The sequence below is a fragment of the Kwoniella dejecticola genome, chromosome 6, assembly GCF_000512565.2.
Source record: "Kwoniella dejecticola CBS 10117 chromosome 6, complete sequence".
Classification (NCBI taxonomy): Eukaryota; Fungi; Basidiomycota; class Tremellomycetes; order Tremellales; family Cryptococcaceae; genus Kwoniella; species Kwoniella dejecticola.
Genome location: NC_089306.1, coordinates 1,987,908 through 2,007,694, shown reverse-complemented (window position 1 = coordinate 2,007,694; position 19,787 = coordinate 1,987,908). Strand labels below are relative to the sequence as shown.

Sequence of the window (19,787 nt, the reverse complement as noted above, 5' to 3'; positions counted from 1 at the left end):
TGTCCTTCCTTCCATATCCCTCTAACAGCTTGTCCAAGTTCTAATCTGTTCTGATCCATCCAATCCAATGCAACTGATATGCTAAATTGACCTTCTAATTCCCTTCATACTGATACTAATGCTAATGCTATAGTGCTTCCTAACACTTGTCCTTGTCCAATCATCTAAAGACATATATCCCTAAACACCTAAGTATCTAAATACCTAAATCCCCAAATCCCTGTATTCCTTTATACCTATATCGCTCTTATTCTTCCACTAATCTAATTCCCGGTAATCAATAGCAAACCACCACACGCGGCCGATCGATATCAACGAATATTTTTCCACGAGCTCGTCTTGTGATCCGCAGATCAATCAACCGCGATCACTGTTCCTCGGACGAGCCGAGACGCCGTAAGCTGCTCGACTCGCTCACAATCCTCCTCCGAGCGATTTCCTAGCTTGTCTACCTCGTTCTTTAGCTCTTCTAGCTGCTCTAACGAGGTTAATTAACCCGTTCTTCAGTCTGTCAGAAGATCGATCTATCAAATGTCTAAGAACCATCCATTGCGCCCGCCGAGGGACAATATATGACGAGTCAGCACTTCATTCATCGGTACCAGGGATAGGAATGTCGGATGAAGTGAAGTGAAGGAATGACATGTAGAGAAAGGGAGATACAGTGCAGTAACTCACGCGTGCACATCAGCCAAGAAAGCCTGTTTCGCCTCTTGCGGCACCACATGTCCTGCCAATCCACCCACAGCCCCACTGAACCAACTTTCGATCTCTTGCGGATTAGAACTACCCGAAGATGACAAAGCGTGAAGTATAGTCTGTACTTGATCCATACTATCTTCCGGGAAATCAGTCACTATTCCATTGATCAAGATCTGTACTATCGCTTTGCCATATGTGTTGAGTATCGAAGCGATTCGAGGATCGTTAGATTGGGTGGATACATTCGCCAAGACGTCGAGAGCGATAAGGATCATTTCTGTTGCCGGGCAGGTCAAGGAGGCCAAAACGTGAGAGACGGCCATCTGGATTGATTGAGAGGCGAGAATTTGATTTGGCATTGACGTGAGATATGCCATGAACAAATGACCGTAATCTTCCATCGCTGCATCATCAAAGTAAAGATCCGTTAGCATAAGAGGAAAGGAGAACCGAAGAAGGAAGGAGAGACAAATTGACGCACCATCAGGTATCTCGATGGCTAATTTTGTTTGTAATAACCTGGCCATGCTGTTTGTCAAAGTTTCGAAGCCCCCGACTAGTAATCCGCCTAATGCTTGATTCCCAGAGTTGACCGCGTCCCCGAATTTGCTCGTGACCTTGCCTGTTATCCATAAGAAACTCGGATACCCGGTCTGCTCGAAGGAGAGTACCATCCTGCTCAGCAGCGGTTGCACGATCGGTTCGAGCGCCTGTGTAGGGAAGAAGGCGAGGCCTCTCCGCAGTACTGTGCCGACCCTTTCTGAAATGGTGAATGATTTGGCGTATTTCTCAAGTAATGAATCTAGGATACCATATATCTCGCTTGGCGTATTGTAACATTCTTGGGGGAGGGGATCTATCGATCTGACGATAGACAGATACGAATCCAATTGTTCTAGAACATCGGCTAACTTCGTCATTTGGGTCTTGTCGGCTTGTCCCTCGACAGCTAAGATAGATTGAACCTGTTGAATAAGGGGCTGACAGAATTCTTTGAGAGCTTGAGCGGCTTGAGGGGGATCCATCGAAGAAATCACATATCCTATAGCTTCGCAAACTTCGACCATATCAGTCTGATCTAATTTATCTCCCACCGAATTGATGAATGTGTGGAGCTGGGGCAAGAAAGGGACGAGGTGTTGGTTGCAATCTTGACACATGAACTTCATGGCTTGTGCTGCAGCCGCTGAGACTTCGTCCTCCGCCATATCGAACCCTGCTGAGATGTATTGGAGTTGGAAGGCGAGATTTTCCGGATGTCGGTCGATCCATTCGGTATACCTTGATATGACAAGGATAGCAGCATATCGGATTTTAGGATGATCAGGTAACTTCGGCAGCATATCCATGATGTGCGGAAGTACTTCGTCGTCATCTGGGCTGACTTCTGCCCCCATACTTCGCATAGAGAACAAAGGTGCTTCGATCTCTTGCCACTTCGGCGAGGACTTGCCCATCGCATCGACTATGAGATCGTATGATCGTTTCAGACATATTGGTGCACCGAGAAGATGACAGCAATCCTTGAGGGTATCTCCCATTCTATGTCTGAACGTCCTAAACTCGTCCCTTTCTTGCGCGGTTTGATGTTCATCGTCTGCTGGGAAGTGCAGGTGACCGATAATTACAGCTTGCAGACTCTGATATATGTCCAGTATCGGTTGAAGCGATGGATCGCTTGGCTGTTGGCCCAAAGTGGTTGCCAAGGTGTACCAGAAGTTGAATGTAATGGGGACGATGTCGAGATCAGGGTATGCGGCACATTCGGCGATGGATTGAACGAGGGGTAATAGATCTTGAGGATGTCGAGCAATCAGGTCTTTATAGCACTCCCCAGCTTCACAGATTATCCGACAATATCCACGTATACGGTCCGGATCTTCCTTGTGCTCCTCTAGCTGTGGCCGCAAGGCTATCACCCTTGGGACAATTTTCTGAACCACTTCCACATTATCCTCGACTTCCTGCGTCTCGTGTATCAGGTCACATAACACGTCTACAGCAGCATCGAAAAGTTGGTCCGAGACTAAGGCGTCAAACGACGCGTCGAACAACGGTGTACTGGCGACTTGCGATGCCATGACTTCTCCGGCTTGCAGCCAGCTTCGTAATGTCTCGAATACGGATATTTGGATTTGCGTTGTGACACCTGCTTGGTGTCAGTTGCGCTGAAATGCGTTTACAGGATCCACATAGCTGAGCTTACCAGTCGCCTGTATGTACATCGTCAACACACCCAATACCTCCTCCGCCGAACCGCTGACTAATAACGATAACATCGCTTGCACTTCGTCGTTCTGCAAATGCACCTCAGCTAAGCTCGTCCGGATAGAAAGGCCAGACATTGACTCACCGAGAGAGGTATCCTAGGGTTCCCCGCTTCCTCCGGCAAAGCTTTCAGGAAACCCAGCAGTATGATGACCGTTGAAGGATCCTGACCGAATCGATCTATCATTCCTCTGACTACCTCTACCCAGTCTGGCATCTGCAATGCCAAATCCGCAAGTGCGAGGCATAGTTGCGTCAAGACAGCTTTGGAGCCTGCTGGTGCTGTTGGTTGACATAATGGTGACAAAAATGATAACAGGGAGTCGCGCAATGGAGGAAGTTGGTCACGGGGTAGTTGAGAGAGATCATATGTTATCTAGATGAGCAGATAAAGGAAGAACAGTGCAACATTTAGCTTTAGCAGATCAGTGGACCTGTGAAGCGCCTTTTGTTCGCAAGGCGGAGTAATTTGCGGAAGTTTCTAGCACTCACTTTTGCTCGCAACGTCTGAGCGGAAAACAATCTGCCTTCCAGGGGTGCATCTGGGGATGTCAATAACGTATGACAAGTCTGCCATGCTTCCACCTGACATTCCAAGCGAGAAAGGGATTGCAGGAGTCAGTCTTCGGGAAATGTCATCCAATCATGAAGGGGAGAATTGCTCACACTGTGCTGAAATTCTTCTAACCATTCATTGGCTCTCCTCTTCGAGCTGGAATCTGGATTATGGTATAAGGCTTGAAGAGCTTGAAGGACCGAAGCTGTAGCTTGGTCTGCTGACGAGCTGGACATGCGGGGTATATGGGATAGCGTGGACGATCAGAATGTGAAAGGGGACGAGTTACTGTCTGCCTTGTCGGCTTTCTTCGTCTACTTTGTATAACAAGGGTGTAGAAGCAGCTGAATTACAATTGCATTCAAGACCACCATATATCAAAAGAAATCAACGATGTCTCGAATATGAAAGCAACAATCATAGACCGTGTCATGCGTGGAGGTCACGTGCTGAAAGCATGGGTCCCTCGTGCCGCGTGTCGGCGTTATTTGGTAGGCATGTGGCACCCTCAAAAGCGAAGACCAAAGTAAAGCGCTTCTGCTTTTCAAGAGTCATACTCTCTCGAGCTCAACATCATCTCGAGACGAAGAAGGAGTACAGCAAGGTTCAAAAATGCTACATCGCTTGGAGCGGCGAGTCCGACGCTAGACATGTCCTGCCATGTCGAGTGAAGATGTCCTTTGTCCGCGATCGAGGGCATGACGCATAAAGACCAAACCTTTGTAGATAACGAGAAAGATTGGGCGAAATCACGAGAGCTCGTGCAACCATGCCCCTGGTTATCATCATTTGGTTAATTGGTGACGTCGGTCGCATATTCGTTCATGTTTGTCCGTAGAAGCGACTTGGATTTTTCAGAAAGTACGCTTATCAGTTCATTGGATATGGACGTACGCTGGAAATAAGATGAAGGGATGAGTTTTCCTCTCGACGTCCATATTTGCGCGTTGCATATCATGAGATCCGCTGCCCAGATCCAGCTTGATACCCCATGCCATTGGCGCGCTTTCCGTTTTTCCTTTCGCTTAAGCAATTTTGAGGATAAGAGGCCTATCCGGAGTAAGCTTACCAAGGCACCCGACTGGAACTGGCCGCCTGAAGCAAGTGAGGATGAGGGGATGACGAATTTGATACCGTAGATCTGCAACTCATACCCTGTATACCCTGCATCCTTCTCACACTTCATCCCATTTCCCTAATCCTAATCAGCATTACACTTCAAGCTATTTTGGCACTTAGCCGGGTATTCCATTCGTAATCAATGATTAGGAATACGATTGTAATGGTGTTAGGATCATCAATGTGATTCCCAAATAGAGGTAAAGGACAAGAGTGGTAAAAAGGTGACAACTATAGTACATAGGCATTTCGAATTCATGATTTCACTTTACTATTCGCATTGCATTGCATCACATCGCATACATCCTATAACCAGCGAAAAGGACACAACAAGGGAACAAGGCCGACAACCTCAACTTCAGGATTCGATTCCGAGATCCGAGATCCGTTCGATTGGAAGGACGTGAGAAGCGTGTTTTGTCCATCTCCCATCTCGAGAAATTACAGCACACTATCCGCCCACGTACAACGCAAGACGAAAACACAATCTCGACCAAACTTAATCTACTATCCAAAACAATTTCAACTATTCTCTATGGTGCAACGGTCTCATTACAGGATATAGAGGATAGATAGCCAAGTTAGGCTTGATGGAGGAAGAGAAAGGATTGCTGCACTCTCATCCTCCTGCTCATCCCCTGAACACCTGAACACGACTGGCGACACCGTCCAAAAAATACTGGCATAGATCCTTCGCATCCCTTCCAATCATGTCAACAAGCGATAAAGGTAAAGGCAAGGCCCCGGAAGTCAACGTTGTAGACTTTGCTCATCCGCAAAATTTGGAGAGCGGGAAGGTGTCTGAACCTCAGACCCAAGAGGACTGGAATGACTTCATAACCAAGTGAGTACCCTTCTCACCTTGACCCAATGTAGCCGAGGTCAATTGCCTGATCATCTGCTTTAGGTATACGCTCGGAGAATACAATAATTGCAGCTTCACCGATGATCGCCCTCCGTCGCCGCCCAAACCCACCCGCCATTCATCCGATGAGACTGGTACTACCAGTGCGACAGAGACCGCTCATCCTGGGTCAACTGCCATTGCCTCTTCTTCCAACTCCAACTCCAACTCCAAATCATCCTCACCAATACGTCATGCGCCATCTCTACCGCCTCCGCCTAGTCGCCAGAGCAGTCACGCCTCCAATCCGGCAGAAGAAGAATTGCAAGATCGACATCCAGATACGTCTAATGCTGGACCGTCCAACCAAGATCCCGATATCCCCAATATCGACTCTCCCGGTAACGCGTCATCATCTTCGAAGGAGAAAGGGAAGAGGAAAGATGGAGAGAAGGAGAAGGAGAAGGAGTACAAGGAACAAGAATCAGTGACGACGGAGAATATGCGACAACTTAGTATGGAAGGGGAAGGAGAAACACAGGGCAAGGTTGAGAAGGCTAAAGGTCGAAGGCGGCGCAGAGATCATGCGGAATTGGCTTCTCCCAGCACGTCCTTGTCCGTCGATTCGTCGGAGTCGGAAGACCCGGCTCGAATACGGACGAGGCGTAGAGCTCCTCGTCAGCCCCGTTCCAGGGGAAGCTGGTCATTACGGTCGAAATCGCCTCACGGGCCTGCTCCTCATCCGCATCGCCGCGGTACTGGTCCATCGTTAGACAATGCCCTCTTAGAGTCTGGTACCAACGACTCCACTTCCTTATCTCAAGCGGAAGTGACTTATGATCATGCGAAAGAAAGGGAACGAGTGAAGGATTTTTACAGCGAGAACGGATACATGCCTGCGCCACGACAAACGCCAGAAGCAGCTCGCCGAAGACTACGTGTGATACGGCGACTGGGCTTAGAAGAGATTGATCCATTCCACCGAGAGACATTAGACAGGTTCACCCGACTAGCAAGTACGGTATTCAAGACTAAGACCGCCTTAATCAGTATCCTTACCAAGGACAAGCAGATCTTCTTGTCTGAGATAGGGTGGGGAAAGAGCTGGAACGATTTGGATAGTTCTTTCTGCTGCCATAATGTCATAACACACACCGTGGACTCGCAAGATGGTCATTGTATGGTGATCAAGGATACGGCGCAAGATTGGAGGTTTAGAAAGAACCCACTAGTGCAGGAAGGTCAAGGTCCTGTCCAATTCTATGCCGGAGCTCAGCTGAAAGTCGGCTCGGGAACAAAGTCAACAACGATAGGAAGTCTATGTATATTCCACGACAAGCCTAGAGATTTCTCTGAAGATGACAAAAAGCTTCTGACGGATTTGGCGGATTGCGTGGTCAGTGAACTGGAGTTGATATACAGTCAACAAGCCTCTATCGAGTCCGCCAAACTACATCAGATCTCTGTCGATTTCCTACGAAGATCACTCAAGCACCGTCCGAGCGAAATGGCGGGGCAGAGTCGGACGAGCAAGGCGGGCATAACCAATGCTTCTGGAACAGGTACTGGGACCGATAAGACCGAGAGGACTTCTAAGGCTACGTCATCGACGGCCTCGTCAATCACTGGTAAAAGAATATCAGGAGCGGACCAACATCAAGATGAATCCAATGTCGATATTTATGATGAAGCCTGTCGGGAAGTCCGCAATGCGCTTGATGCCTACGCAGTGGCCGTCGTTGATCTCTCGCAATTCCATCTTTTTTATCCAACTTACCAGAACTCGAGCACCGGTGGTGGCAACTCGACGCGAGCCGGATCGACGTCAGCCCATACAAGAAGTCAAGAACCGCGGAACGGCAAACGGACTGATCCTGGGACTGGGACTGGGACAAATTCGTCAAGTGCGGCGCTTGGGGATGACGATCAAGATGCTTACTCGAAACCCAACAACGTCAAGCGTGCCCGAGCGACGTATGCGGTGACTGATCCGCTAGCACCTAGCCGAACACCCCAGGTACTATTCATCCCTTCAAGACGGAAATCAGACCCCCATCAGGCGGCGAAATTTGGCGCAGACGGTGTAAAAGGTTCCTCCGACAATGTGAGTGCGAGTGTTTCTTCTCTTCCTTGATGGCCAAGCTGGAGCAGTCGCTGATCTGGTGTAGCAGTTGGCGGTTCTCGGTTACAGTTGTTCCGAAGATGGCTTCGCCTTCAACTTCACCTCTGCCCCTGCTGCCCGGAAAGTCATCTCTGACTTCATTGCGTCCAACGTGAAGACTCGTAAAGTATGGTATACTCGAGACGACAATGAAGGTGTCGCTCAATCGATCACTCACCTCATGCCGCCTGGTACAGAGACATCTATGGCAATGCCTGTATTCGGCTTCGACGGACAAGTGGCTTTTGCGGTGGTGGCTTGTTGGACAGATCCACTATACACCTACCCTGCAGGAGCGATGCAGTTTGTCGAGACGATAGCTGGAAGTCTACTTGCTTCCGTCATGAAGGAACGTCTACACCGTGCGGAACGGGCTCAACTCAACTTCGCAGCTGCTGCATCGCATGAACTTCGGACGCCCCTTCATCAGATCAACGCGGCCGCCAGTCTACTGCGGATGGCCTTGCATGGTGTACTGGAAAACGAAGGCGACGAGATGCCGAAGGTGTCCAGGGACGATAGGATAGAAGCTCTAGCGCAATTAGAAATCATCGAAGCGAATGGAATGAGTTTAGGCGGTATATTGGAAAACATCATTGACACGCTGGATATAGGCAAGATGGCAAGTAAGATTGATCAAGTTCAGACCAATCCAGATGGAACCGTCATACCTCCCGACCTGCTGCGGTCCAAGGACGCGACCAATATTGTGGAATTTACAGAGGTATTGGAAAACGTCGTCGATGATGCTATGCGAGTCGAAGCCAAGTCGCGAAGAATCGCAACAGGGTCCGGGCTGGAGGATGTCGAAGTCATATTGGAGGTTTTACCTAGGCATCGAGGTGGATGGAAAATGTCGACCGATCCTGGTCCACTATCTAGGGCTTTAGGCAAGATTGTTCATAACGCAGTGAAATTCACCAATAAGTGAGTCTGACCCGTCTTCTACCAAGCACAGGAAAGCTTAGGCTCATGTCATTCTAGGGGTCACGTACACATCACTGTTCAAGATGTTTCTCGCGATGTGGTCCTGCCTGGAGGTTTTGACAATTCCATCAAGCTATCGACGGTCTCGATAGACATCAAGGATACCGGCCGTGGTAGTGAGTGATGCCTGATTGTATCTTCGCATGTTCGTCGCTCACGTGTATATATTTTGGCACAGTGTCGTCTGATTTCCTTGATCGAGAGGTCCTTCGTCCGTTTGCAAAGGAAGACGCTTTCACTCCTGGATCCGGTCTCGGCCTCGGTCTAGCGCAGCGTATGATTGAATTACTAGGTGGTAAATTCGCTATAGCCTCGACTCTGGGTAAGGGCACTATGGTTCACATCGAGGTTCCCGTTCACCTGCTTAACGAAGATAACGACTCTGACCAAGATATCATGGCGACTGGCAACGATGGGTCATCCGAAGCTGGCGGAGCCCAGAATGATCCGATCAGACAAGATGGAATCTACTTGGTTGGGTGGTCAGAATCTAAGAATGCATCACTACGACGAGTGGGCAAATCACTCACCCGCCAACTGAAGTTGCATTTCTGTCGAGTCGTATCGGAGATCAATTACGCCAACCTCATCGTCTTACCTGAGAATACTTTATCTCCGGTCAAGTTGGCCGAGCTATGTCAAAATGCCAGACCGAGCGTACAGCTCATCATCATTGGTAAAGATCAATCGGTTGGCGCTTTGGCTCCTCAATTAGGACCTGCTACTGCTGAAGAGCACGAGATCGCGACAGATATGGCGAGTCGCATCGAGCAGGAAGAAGTGAAGAACCACTATAATCGTGGACACCAGCATCACGCAGCATCAGCTGTGTCGGCGAGAGAGGCAGAAGCGATTGAATACCTCAAGACTGTACCCACCATCCATTTGAATCGACCTTTGAGACCTTCGTTGATCAAGCGGATCATGAGACCGGCGAATCTCCCTCCAACCTTACGGGAAACGTACAAATCGGATGTAGTCGGTGGTGAAGAAGCGAAAGAAGAGGTTCAAAAGCAAAATGCCAGTATCAATTCCGCTCGCAGTCTAGATGGGGAAGATGAGGAGGACAATACGCCGAGAGCCGATGGCACACAGAAGGATCAATTAGCTCTAAAAGGGCAAGATCTCCTAGACACGGATTCGGATGATCCATCACAGAAGATCCTGCCCTCAAGGCGAGGATCGCTAGCACCGGACACCACAGCTCACAGGACATTGAGTGGTAGGATCTCACCGAAATCAAGCTCGGCTACTTTGAAACAGCTACATAGACCCCATGCCCACCATCATCATCATAACAAGAGAATAGATACTGAAGGTGAATCCTCGGCGTCAGCCTCAGCGGATACTACGACTTCTTCCTCTGCGGTCTTCAGGCGTTCAGCCACTGATAAAAGTAGTGCTACGAGCGAGATTGCAGATCAGTCGTCAATCGATGGTACATCCGAAATGAGTGACTCGTCAGGAATGGGACTAGCTTTACAGCCCAAGTTCAGGGAGCTGAGAAGTGGTTCGGAGCAGACGGTCAAAGGTGGATCGCAAGCTTCTTCGGAGGAACCGCTGAAAGGTGAGCAAATCTGACTTGGTTCACTCATTCATATCTTTGATCATACACGACTGAACGGATGAGGCTGATCTTGACTAATACGAACGTAGTGCTTGTTGTGGAAGACAACGCGGTCAACAGAAAGATACTGACTACAATGTTGAAGCGGACGGTGAGTGCATCAGTATACACAGATCGGATATCAAAAATTTTGGGCGATGCTGATTGGCTTTCATGTACAGTCATGCCAATTCGCCGAAGCTGCCGATGGTGTAGAAGCAGTCGACCAATTCAACGCGTTCAAGCCTGATCTGGTCCTGCTCGATATAACGATGCCTCGTAAAGATGGATTCGCAGCTGCTGCTGAGATGCGTCATCTTGAAGCTACTTTACCTGCCGATTCGACTGTGCCCCTGGAGGAAGTAATGAAAGCTTTAGCCGTGACTTCCGCCTCTCCTTCATCCTCAATAACAACACATGAACCCTCATCGTCAGCAATAGCGACCCCTACGCCCGGAAATACGAATAACCGTAAGGACTCTACCAATACCATGACTTTGCCGATTCCATCTACACCACCTATCTTATCGCCGTGTTCCTCGGCCGGTCCACTCTCACCAGTCTCAACGACAAGCTCGCAGTCGGGCTTCAACCTGAACCCCCGATCCAGGAAATCTAGAGCGAAAATTATAGCTGTCACAGCTATGTCTGCTGAGCACCAACGCAGAAAGGGACTGATCGAAAGTGGGATAGACATGTGGATGGTGAAACCTATCGCGATGCGGGAATTGAGGGAAATAGTGGAGCGTATGAAAGAGGAGAAATCAGGCTATACCCAAAGTCAGAATTTCAACGCAAATGGAGGTGGAGGTGGTTGGAGTAGTAGTCATAATTCGATCAGCGGAGGGTCAGAGGTAGCTACGACGGGAGGAAGGAGTGATGCTGGATCAATTGCCAATTAGAAGATGATTTAAAACCCAGCCTCACTTAGATTACATCGTTATCAAGTTTAGAGGATACAGTAGAAGTACAGGACAACAAGGTCGGGTAGTGGTACGTTTGGGATAGATGGTCACACATATAATAAACCAGTATTTTCATACTGGCATTTTTTTCATTGTAGCATATATCAGTGTTACACATAGCAGACACAGTAGACAGTAGTAGTCATTCTAGAAATCACTTTGGACTCTTTCATTGTCTCCCACACGGAATCGGTTCATTGTGTGTTTGTCTGTAAAACCAGCCTATCGTATATACACGATCAGCGATATGTCATCAATCATAATGTCACTTGGACTGGTCGCACTACAATACAGTTCTGCTTGCCTCCTGTGTGCATGTCGTGCTACTGAGACTGAGACTGAGAGCCAGATCATCACACTGAATCAATATCAATAGGTACTGAACATCCCGCTGTAGACTATGCAGTCATTGCTAACAGAGAAAGTTGTTGAAACCCTGAAGCGAAGATTGATGTAGGTCAGAGAGGAGGGGAAGGGGTACGACGATTTGCCTTCACGAGTTGGGGGGAAGTCGACCGTTATTGACATTGCCCTTCTGAATACTGTTATGAAAAGTCCAGCACACTGGATCATCGCGCGATCTTGTGGACTGGTTACGAAGGTGGTCGTGCCTTCCAAGAGCTGCTTGATATTGCCGGATATAAGCAGAAGTGGAGAGTATATTATCGCACAGACGCACCTTCACAGTCATGATTTGTTATATTGATTTGGAGTGTGCTGTGCAGTGTGTCCCTTCGGAAACTAGACTCCATAGTCTGTAGTGATTCAGCGTTATTGATAATAAATGAGAAGCTTGAAGCTATGTGTATGTGAGTGTAAGGTCGAGCTTTTGCCAAAAGCCTATATGCATTGTCCATGATCATACAGTACCGATCATTTCATGCCAAGGCATTCTAAAGGCAAAGGCTTGAAATGCCACTCTTCATATCCTTGTTTCACCTCGTACTACTTACCATCGACCACGCCCTACCTCGCAGCTGCTACATTCTACTCCAGCCAACGACAAACCTGTTGTCGACTCAACAGTCATTATGTGCAACATACAAAAGATCAAATAACTTACTGGGCTCTGGGCTCGCAGATCGAGCTGGTCAATCGATCGAGTTTAACGTATTCGTCGTAATACAAGATGCCAGATCCTCAAGACGACTGCCTTTCACTTCCTGCCCAACGTGCCGATGTGCAGAACCCTCAGAAGAAAAGAGAAGAAGAAGAAGAAGGGCTGTCAGCACGTATCATCCCAATACTCAACCCTGATGGCACCGTATGGAAATACCTCTCCCGACCAGATGCCGCAGATTTCATATCTGGCACCGAGACTATTTATGATCCGGAAAAGCCCGATACGATTAGATTCCAGGATGATCAAGGCCATTACACGGTTTTGCTGGTGGGAACTACGGCGACTCGGTCCCGTCAAGCGCTGAAAGATGCTGGAATGGAGTTTGTGGAGTATATGAGGGGTTTGAAGGAGAGATATCCCGTTGGATCGGTAAGTAATCCGTTAAGATCATGTATGCCGGACGAAGGGCGCATGAACCTGAAGAGTAATGTAATGTAGATGTATCCAACCTCCCTGGAAGAAGCTAAAATGTCTAGCTCGCAGCTTAGCAAGGTCACAGGACATACACATCCCTGTTAGACTACAATACAATTATACATTAAAGTCCGCCCTACCCTACCCTACCCTACCCTACCCTGCACTTTCATTTCATTTCATCTGAAAACAAGTATATACCTCTACTTTTCTATGATGTCGATAACACAGGTTCCTATAGTCCATAGCCAGACCTCAAGACAGATTGTCCACCGCGCGAAATGACTTATGAACAGCAAAAGTCTTCCTTTCCGGCATAGTTTCCACTTCCAGAATCTTCGTCTTTAGGCTGGTACCAAAACCCTTGTTCGTGCCAACCTAACATCCTCCTCGCTTTCGAACAATCGAATAAACTTTCATTATCCCTTATTGGCCGCTTCAGCCTTCCTTCTCTGATTATCTCCGGGTAATGCTGCTTCACCAGATCGAGAGTTTCACTCTGTTGACAGATCGTAGGAGCGACAATGAAGAAAGTCTCATGAGTACCTTCCCTAAATGTCCTTGTTGGAGCTGTCAAGCCGAGTAAACATGCCTTTGAGACGGCATAAGAAGAGACCCAACCCCAAAGATCTTTCCATTCACCTCCCATCGCGTCTAGTCTTTCTTTATCAACGGCTGCATCCTTCACGACGCCGTGAAAGCGCAGAGAAGCGACACGTAGTTTTGGGAATCGGCGGACGTATGAGTCGGATTGCAATTCGCAGAAACTGTCACATAATGCGCAATTCAGCTAAAAGTTCTTGGACCGAGTCGGATACGGAGAGAAGGTATGGCGACGCTCACTATTTGCTCATTGAATAAGCGTCTTCGGGCCTGCAAGGATGATTCTCGTCGAGCGGTAGATAATCGAATGTCGGTCTTCTGGAGAACACTGCGAGCAGGAAGATCATATCAGCGCGTTGACTATATGGCCTTTTCCTTCCGATGGATTTTCCCCCAGAGATGATCTTGGTGGAAGGACCGGACGGAATACGAATGCTCACGTAAGCCAATCGAGTTGACGCTTGAGGCCAAGACCACACGATTTATGCCTAATTCCCCCGCGATCGACAAGGTATTACAAGACATGGCTACGTTGGAATTATGTACCTCCTAAACATTAGTAAAAGCACACGCAATCAGCTTGATAACAGAACATATCGATAGACCTGACATTGTCGCAATGAGCAGAACCGCTCACATATTGCGCTTTTCCTGTACACCCCTTTCCTAATCTCACATCCAGATCCGGGCCATTGCCAAGCGTAGCAAGATGGACGATGGCGTTGCACCCCGCATAGTCCAAAGCTTCTTTGTACTCGTTGTAATCCAGCGCTGAGACCTGCTTGTACTCGTATCGATCTCGAGCAAACTCCAGATTTTTGGGTAGGGTCGCACCGTGGTGATCGGGAGGAACGATATCTAATGCCAGGACTGTATGGCCTTCCTTCAACGCCAAACGCACTAATCCTGAGCCGACTAGTCCAGCTGAACCGGTTATGGCGATAGTCAGAGGGATCTCGAAGGTGCTTTGTACAGGAGACGACGTGGGGGAATTGACAGGGGTGTATTCGGGGGTAGGTAGGGAACGAGCCAGATCGGAAGTGTTGAAGCGCATACTGGACGCGGTTTCTGTCGAGCGTTGTTTTCTGAGTTATTATTTTTGCAAGATTTTCGAATGATCGCGAGGTTAAGAGGTTGGCAGTTTGAGGTGTCAAGATAAAGTCCGATGATATCAGTGAAGACGGATATTGACAGCGGTTTTTGATGGCTTTGGTGGTCTTGATCCTTTTCAACAGGTATAGGTATGACGACAACGTCCTTCACAGGTTGATAATCCACAGTTCTAGACTTCAAGCTTTATATTACCGCAATCCCAAGAAGACAGAGCTCAAGCGATGTATGAGAAAAACCCCACTTTTGAACATCCATCCCCCACTCCAAGCTATATATACAATTCCTGGAACGACCGTAGCCGACAAGGTCGTGGTCGTGGTCGTGCTTTGTTGGTTCGAGCTTGATTTATCTGCTTATTTTGTCTTCTAGTTTGGTTCCAGAGTCCTTTGTATCAAGTTGATCAATAAGTCCAAGTCCAAGTCCAAACTTGATTGTATCCGCAAATCATCCGTATGTCAAAATACCTAGGTGCGTTTCAGTTCTTCACATTGGAACGTATCTGTCCTATGATTGTATTCTGACACCCAGCAAGTAAGGGAGTGATGGCGATATAAGTGAATAGGTGTGTTCATGTGGTACTGGTCAAACTAAAAATCGGTTTCGTCATGATGTTTCTGTCTTGCTGTCATTTCCCCTTGTTGAAACAGCTATGGAGGGTCGAGGGCGACGGTGGGCATGCGATCGCCGTGCTCGCCTAAAGAATTTATAGTTTGACTTAGCCTTACGATATACAGAACGTGTGAGATAATGTAACTCCTATTTTGGTCGGAGCAGAATAGGGGAGTGATTTCTGCTTGTTGTCTGCCCATATACCATACGCCCACACGGGTGTCATACGGCACTGAGCACCGGAGACCCCGTGTTTTCGCGCTTTTAAACCTGGTTGAGGATCAGGGACGAGCCGAAACAATCGGCAAAATGACGTTTTGAGGGGATGTATGGTATGATCTGCAACATCAATCAAACAACGATCAATCAGCAAGCAAGGAACAATCACACACACGCACACAAGCACACAGACACACTTTGATGTGAAACATTTTGAAAGGCATTCTGTGGTTCCGATCAACATCACCGAGATCCCTGTATTCGCCCTTGTAACCGGGCGCTTGGTCACGCCTACGCCCTCATTTGATCCGAATATACTCGCCATGACTTATTTTGAGGGATTTGAAGAGTTCAGAGTATCGGTACATAGTCGTGTATTGAATAAACAACTTACGATCCTCGGAAGGAAAGGAGGTCACAATACGAAGAAAGCGGTGTTACTATTACATGGATATCCTCAGACTAGCCAGTAAGTCTGATCCCTTATTATTATTGTGGTTGCTGGTCACAAGTCACGACTGTTATAGTTTGGGGTTTGACGATAGAGCGATGCAGAGTGAAGGAAGGACCTGTCGAGTGTGTTGCGTATTATGGACTCAACGGGAAGGGAGGCATCCTTGCCGTGTGTCTTATGCTCGGTGGCAGAGAGGGGGTCCATTGACCTGACTACCAAGGGTCGAATTTACATCCGATTTGGAGACTAATTCATATGGTGTTGCTTTGCAGTATCTGGCACAAGATCGCCCCTAAATTAGCGGAGAAGTACACAGTGATCGCAACTGATTTGAGAGGTGAGGGTTGTCTCTGTTTTATCTCTTCTTCGAGTTCTGACCTGGGAGGAGCTGAGCGCTGAGCTGTTTAGGATATGGGCAATCCTCCAAGCCTAGAGGTTCCGAGAGTCATGAGGAATACTCGAAGAGAGAGATGGCGGCGGATCAAGTCCAAGTGATGTAAGTATCGATCACTCTTTTGGGTACGGTTACGAAGTATGGTATATATAGCTCATGATGATGGAATTACAGGGAACATTTTGGTTTTTCGGAGTTCCATATAATAGCTCATGATAGAGGAGCGAGAGTCGCTCACAGATTAGCACTGGACTACCCGGAAAGAGTCAAGGGGATGATGTTGCTGGATATCGCTCCGACGCTGTACATGTACGATAACACGGACATGGCTTTTGTGAGTCGGGTCGCATAGTGGTTCTGCCTCTATGTTCGATGCTTGAGCTCCAGCTGACCTTCGCGTCCAGGCCCAAGGGTATTGGCATTGGTTCTTCCTTATCCAGCAATCCCCTGGACCAGTGAGTCATCAATGACTTCTCTGTGTATCTCATCGGACTGAGACTGACGAGAGAGATTCACTCCTATCGAATTATAGGAAAACATGATCTTAGCTGGACCGGAGCAATTCTGGCAAGCTATGGCGGGTAGACCATCGCACAAAGGCGTCGTGTGGTCGCATGAGGACTTGAAGGAATACAAGGAAAGGATGTTCACCGATGAAGGTGTACATGCGGTGAGTTGGGTCGCTTTCTTTCTTGATTGTCAAAAACAGAATGCAGGGTTGTGGATCATATACTGATGCTGATGCTGAAAATCTACGAATTCACAATCTACGAATCTGCGAATTTGCGAACGGTGTTCACAGTCATGCGAAGATTATCGAGCAGCAGCGACTATAGACCTCGATCACGATCGGGAATCCCGAGAGAAGGGTCAGAAGATAACGATACCGAAGCTAGTGATCTTATGGGGAGGTAAAGGAATAATACAGAATTTCAATTCGGGAGATGTACTTGGGATTTGGAAGGATTGGAGTGATTCGACGACTGAAATTAGGGGAAGAAAAGTGGATGGGGGTCATTATATACCGGAAGAAAGATGGGAGGATGTACTCCAGGAAAGCGAGTGGTTATTGAAGGACTAAAACGAATCGCGAGTGAGTGAGTGCAGCTATGACTTCGGAAAAGAAGAGAAAAACATTACAGCGCGGAATCATCACAAGCTATAGTGGGTTTGGCCCATCAGAGATATACTTGTTCAAATGCATATTCAACGTATTCAAATGACCTTTTCAATCGCAAGTAAATCATCTACCAGAAGATCAACATACCAAAAGATGGAAAGATCCGTCAGTATTCGTAATCTGCCATAAGAAGCTCAATACGGTACGAGGCTGAAAGTGAAGTCAATTGGTCAAAACTTGCCACCCGATCATATACTCTAACTGGCAAGTCATTTGGATGAGCCCCAAAAACAACTTGAGATGGTCGACAGGGGCGACCTTGACTGTTTCTCGTCCTCTGTGCTCTTTGTTGTATCGCCCTCCGAAGTCATCGGAGTGGTTGATTCGTGCTGGAACAGAAACGCAGAGGTGTCCAGTGAATCAGTATCAATTTGGCTGGTCGATCAGAGGAGGCAATCGACTGGACGACTGGACTCACCTTGGAAAGCCATGCCTGCTCGAAAAGTTCAGCCTGTGTGGGCTCGCCAGACCGCATGATACTACTCAGAGCTTCGGCGCTTGCGTCCATTTTCTGTTTGCTGGATTCTACATCTGGACCCCTTCTATATCTACGCAATGGTCTGACAGCGTAAAAGTTGCTGCTGCTGCTGCTGCTGCGATCCATGGAGAGCTGAGTGTTGATGATAGTACGGGTGGTGTGATCGCTTTCCTGAGTGTGAGGAGGTGAGCTCATGTCGTCCGACTGTTATGGCTTTTTTCGGTTCTATTTGCTTAGGCTTTTGTGATTGAAAAGTAGTCAATAGAAAGAGGTGAGTGCTCAAATGGCAAGAATCGGAATCGACTTAACGATTAGCCTTATATATATATAGAGAATCCAGATCAGTGGTTTCGCTTCCGCTCGTATCGGATTGGGCACAGTTGAGCTAAGCTTCAAGAAGGAGATAAGGGGAAAGAGAAGGAGAGAATCAAAGATTGCAAGATGCATCTCCGAAAGACTATGTGGAAATGCATTTGCAGCTCAGCTCAGCTCACATGTCATTCCTCCGACCACTCAACGATCAGGCGTGTACTCCAAAACGAATACGTTGAGCAAGGCATTCTGACAAAGGATGAGGTCCAGCTCAGGAATTTCCGTTCTACTTGATAATCCTCCTTTGACACATCGTGACGAACAACCTCCGACGTGTGTCAGCATGGTCACGTCAACGCCGACTTCGACGGATCAACCGGATTATGGGTGTATGAGCGTGGATAGACTCAAGTACAGTGAACAGGCGATCTGAATGATATGGAATGCATTTTTCGGCCATGTGACTTGTGTATTACTTGCTACAGACTACCGAGCAGTCAGCTACTTCGACAAGAGCCTTCTATAGGATGATTTGATTATACAGTTATTTGGTCCGGCCATGGATTGAAAAGCGACCAGCGCTTGCAAGGACGACTTGAGAGAGACCGCTTCTGATCTTTCTTTTTCTTGTCGCTTCTCGAACCTTGCGATTGTCCGAGGCCGTGGAGATCCGAACGAAGTAGAACAGCCATGTGACTCTGTTTGGAATTGGATTCTCCTGCATCATTGAGCAGCTAGCAATTCTCCGACTTGCCCTTTACCTTCCACTAAATGCTTCGCAACCTCAGCGACCTCGTCCATCTGTTCTTCGACACCCGTCTGCATCGCATTCGACATGACTTCTTTCAGCGTGACACCGGCATCCGCCTCGAGGGTCTGAGTGACCAGCGTGCGTGTTGTCGAAATCGTTGAGTTTGCTCCGGGACCGGGTAGAGCGTTTGCGCTGAGAGATGTGCTCATGGATGAGGTGATTGATGTTGGTTGCGGGACATGTGTGAGGTGTTGAGATAGTAATGATGATTCGCCTGAGGCAGAAGACTTGTCAGCATGTATAACAGAGTCTTCAAGCAGCAAGGGAATCGACGTACCTCCAATTGCTTCTTTGACACTCGCCTCAGCAGCTTGCCTAACAGCGACAGGGTTCATCTCCATCACGACGTTCCTCTCTACGGCTGCTACACCTTCGATACCTCCTGTACGCGCAGCAACGGCCAGCTCGGACGTGATGATCGCTGCTTCTTCTCGGACTGCTGACATCATCGTGCGTACTGCTGCCATCGGTGTGGTACTTGATGTTTGGGTTGATTATAGGAGTAGTACTGTACTTTGCAGGTTGATGGATGGAGAGAGAAGAGTGGGTGGTCGTGTAGTGCTGCTTTGTACCAAGCTTGGCTGGATTATGTGAATTATAGGATGATATTATTGAAGATGTTGATAGATAGATGAGAGATGGTTTCTCTTGTATTTTCCAGTGGCAAATAGGCCGAGACTAGACTCCACTGATCATCAGGCACAACAAGACAGTGAGAGTGACGTGGTGGGAATTCACGATTAGTCAAATTCGTAATCGTTATTATCTTTCTTGTTCGGGCTGACCATTACGAAATAGAGCTATTGATTTTTCCAATGAGGCAATCTGATTCCGTTAGGATTCGGTTCGGTTGTCTTGTTGTTTTCTAC

At 47.9% G+C, this 19,787-nt stretch overlaps 6 protein-coding genes across 6 annotated transcripts; 3 read left to right on the top strand and 3 right to left on the bottom strand.

Moving 5' to 3' along the window:
- Positions 1–414: 414 nt before the first annotated feature.
- Positions 415–3,762, bottom strand: I303_105612 (uncharacterized protein; the record flags this gene model as incomplete). Its single annotated transcript, XM_065969203.1, has 7 exons — positions 415–535; positions 679–1,105; positions 1,184–2,851; positions 2,909–2,999; positions 3,056–3,346; positions 3,463–3,555; positions 3,637–3,762. 7 exons carry the CDS (start codon positions 3,760–3,762, stop codon positions 415–417), a joined length of 2,817 nt encoding a protein of 938 aa, XP_065825275.1.
- Positions 3,763–5,355: 1,593 nt separating this feature from the next.
- On the top strand, positions 5,356–11,145 carry I303_105611 (uncharacterized protein; the record flags this gene model as incomplete). Its single annotated transcript, XM_018408240.1, has 7 exons — positions 5,356–5,489; positions 5,553–7,593; positions 7,661–8,577; positions 8,635–8,753; positions 8,816–10,204; positions 10,294–10,355; positions 10,426–11,145. 7 exons carry the CDS (start codon positions 5,356–5,358, stop codon positions 11,143–11,145), a joined length of 5,382 nt encoding a protein of 1,793 aa, XP_018261931.1.
- Positions 11,146–12,337: 1,192 nt separating this feature from the next.
- I303_105610 (uncharacterized protein) lies at positions 12,338–12,850 on the top strand (the record flags this gene model as incomplete). The annotated part of the gene is made up of 2 exons (XM_018408241.1): positions 12,338–12,700; positions 12,770–12,850. 2 exons carry the CDS (start codon positions 12,338–12,340, stop codon positions 12,848–12,850), a joined length of 444 nt encoding a protein of 147 aa, XP_018261932.1.
- Positions 12,851–13,031: 181 nt separating this feature from the next.
- I303_105609 (uncharacterized protein) lies at positions 13,032–14,402 on the bottom strand (the record flags this gene model as incomplete). The annotated part of the gene is made up of 4 exons (XM_018408242.1): positions 13,032–13,512; positions 13,589–13,676; positions 13,789–13,897; positions 13,986–14,402. The coding sequence occupies 4 exons, from the start codon at positions 14,400–14,402 to the stop codon at positions 13,032–13,034; spliced, it is 1,095 nt and encodes a 364-aa protein (XP_018261933.1).
- A 1,210-nt stretch (positions 14,403–15,612) lies between these two features.
- I303_105608 (uncharacterized protein) lies at positions 15,613–17,218 on the top strand (the record flags this gene model as incomplete). Its single annotated transcript, XM_018408243.1, has 7 exons — positions 15,613–15,758; positions 16,016–16,080; positions 16,152–16,239; positions 16,312–16,471; positions 16,542–16,592; positions 16,670–16,807; positions 16,940–17,218. 7 exons carry the CDS (start codon positions 15,613–15,615, stop codon positions 17,216–17,218), a joined length of 927 nt encoding a protein of 308 aa, XP_018261934.1.
- Positions 17,219–18,830: 1,612 nt separating this feature from the next.
- I303_105607 (uncharacterized protein) lies at positions 18,831–19,385 on the bottom strand (the record flags this gene model as incomplete). The annotated part of the gene is made up of 2 exons (XM_018408244.2): positions 18,831–19,132; positions 19,196–19,385. The coding sequence occupies 2 exons, from the start codon at positions 19,383–19,385 to the stop codon at positions 18,831–18,833; spliced, it is 492 nt and encodes a 163-aa protein (XP_018261935.2).
- Between the last annotated feature and the right edge of the window lie 402 nt (positions 19,386–19,787).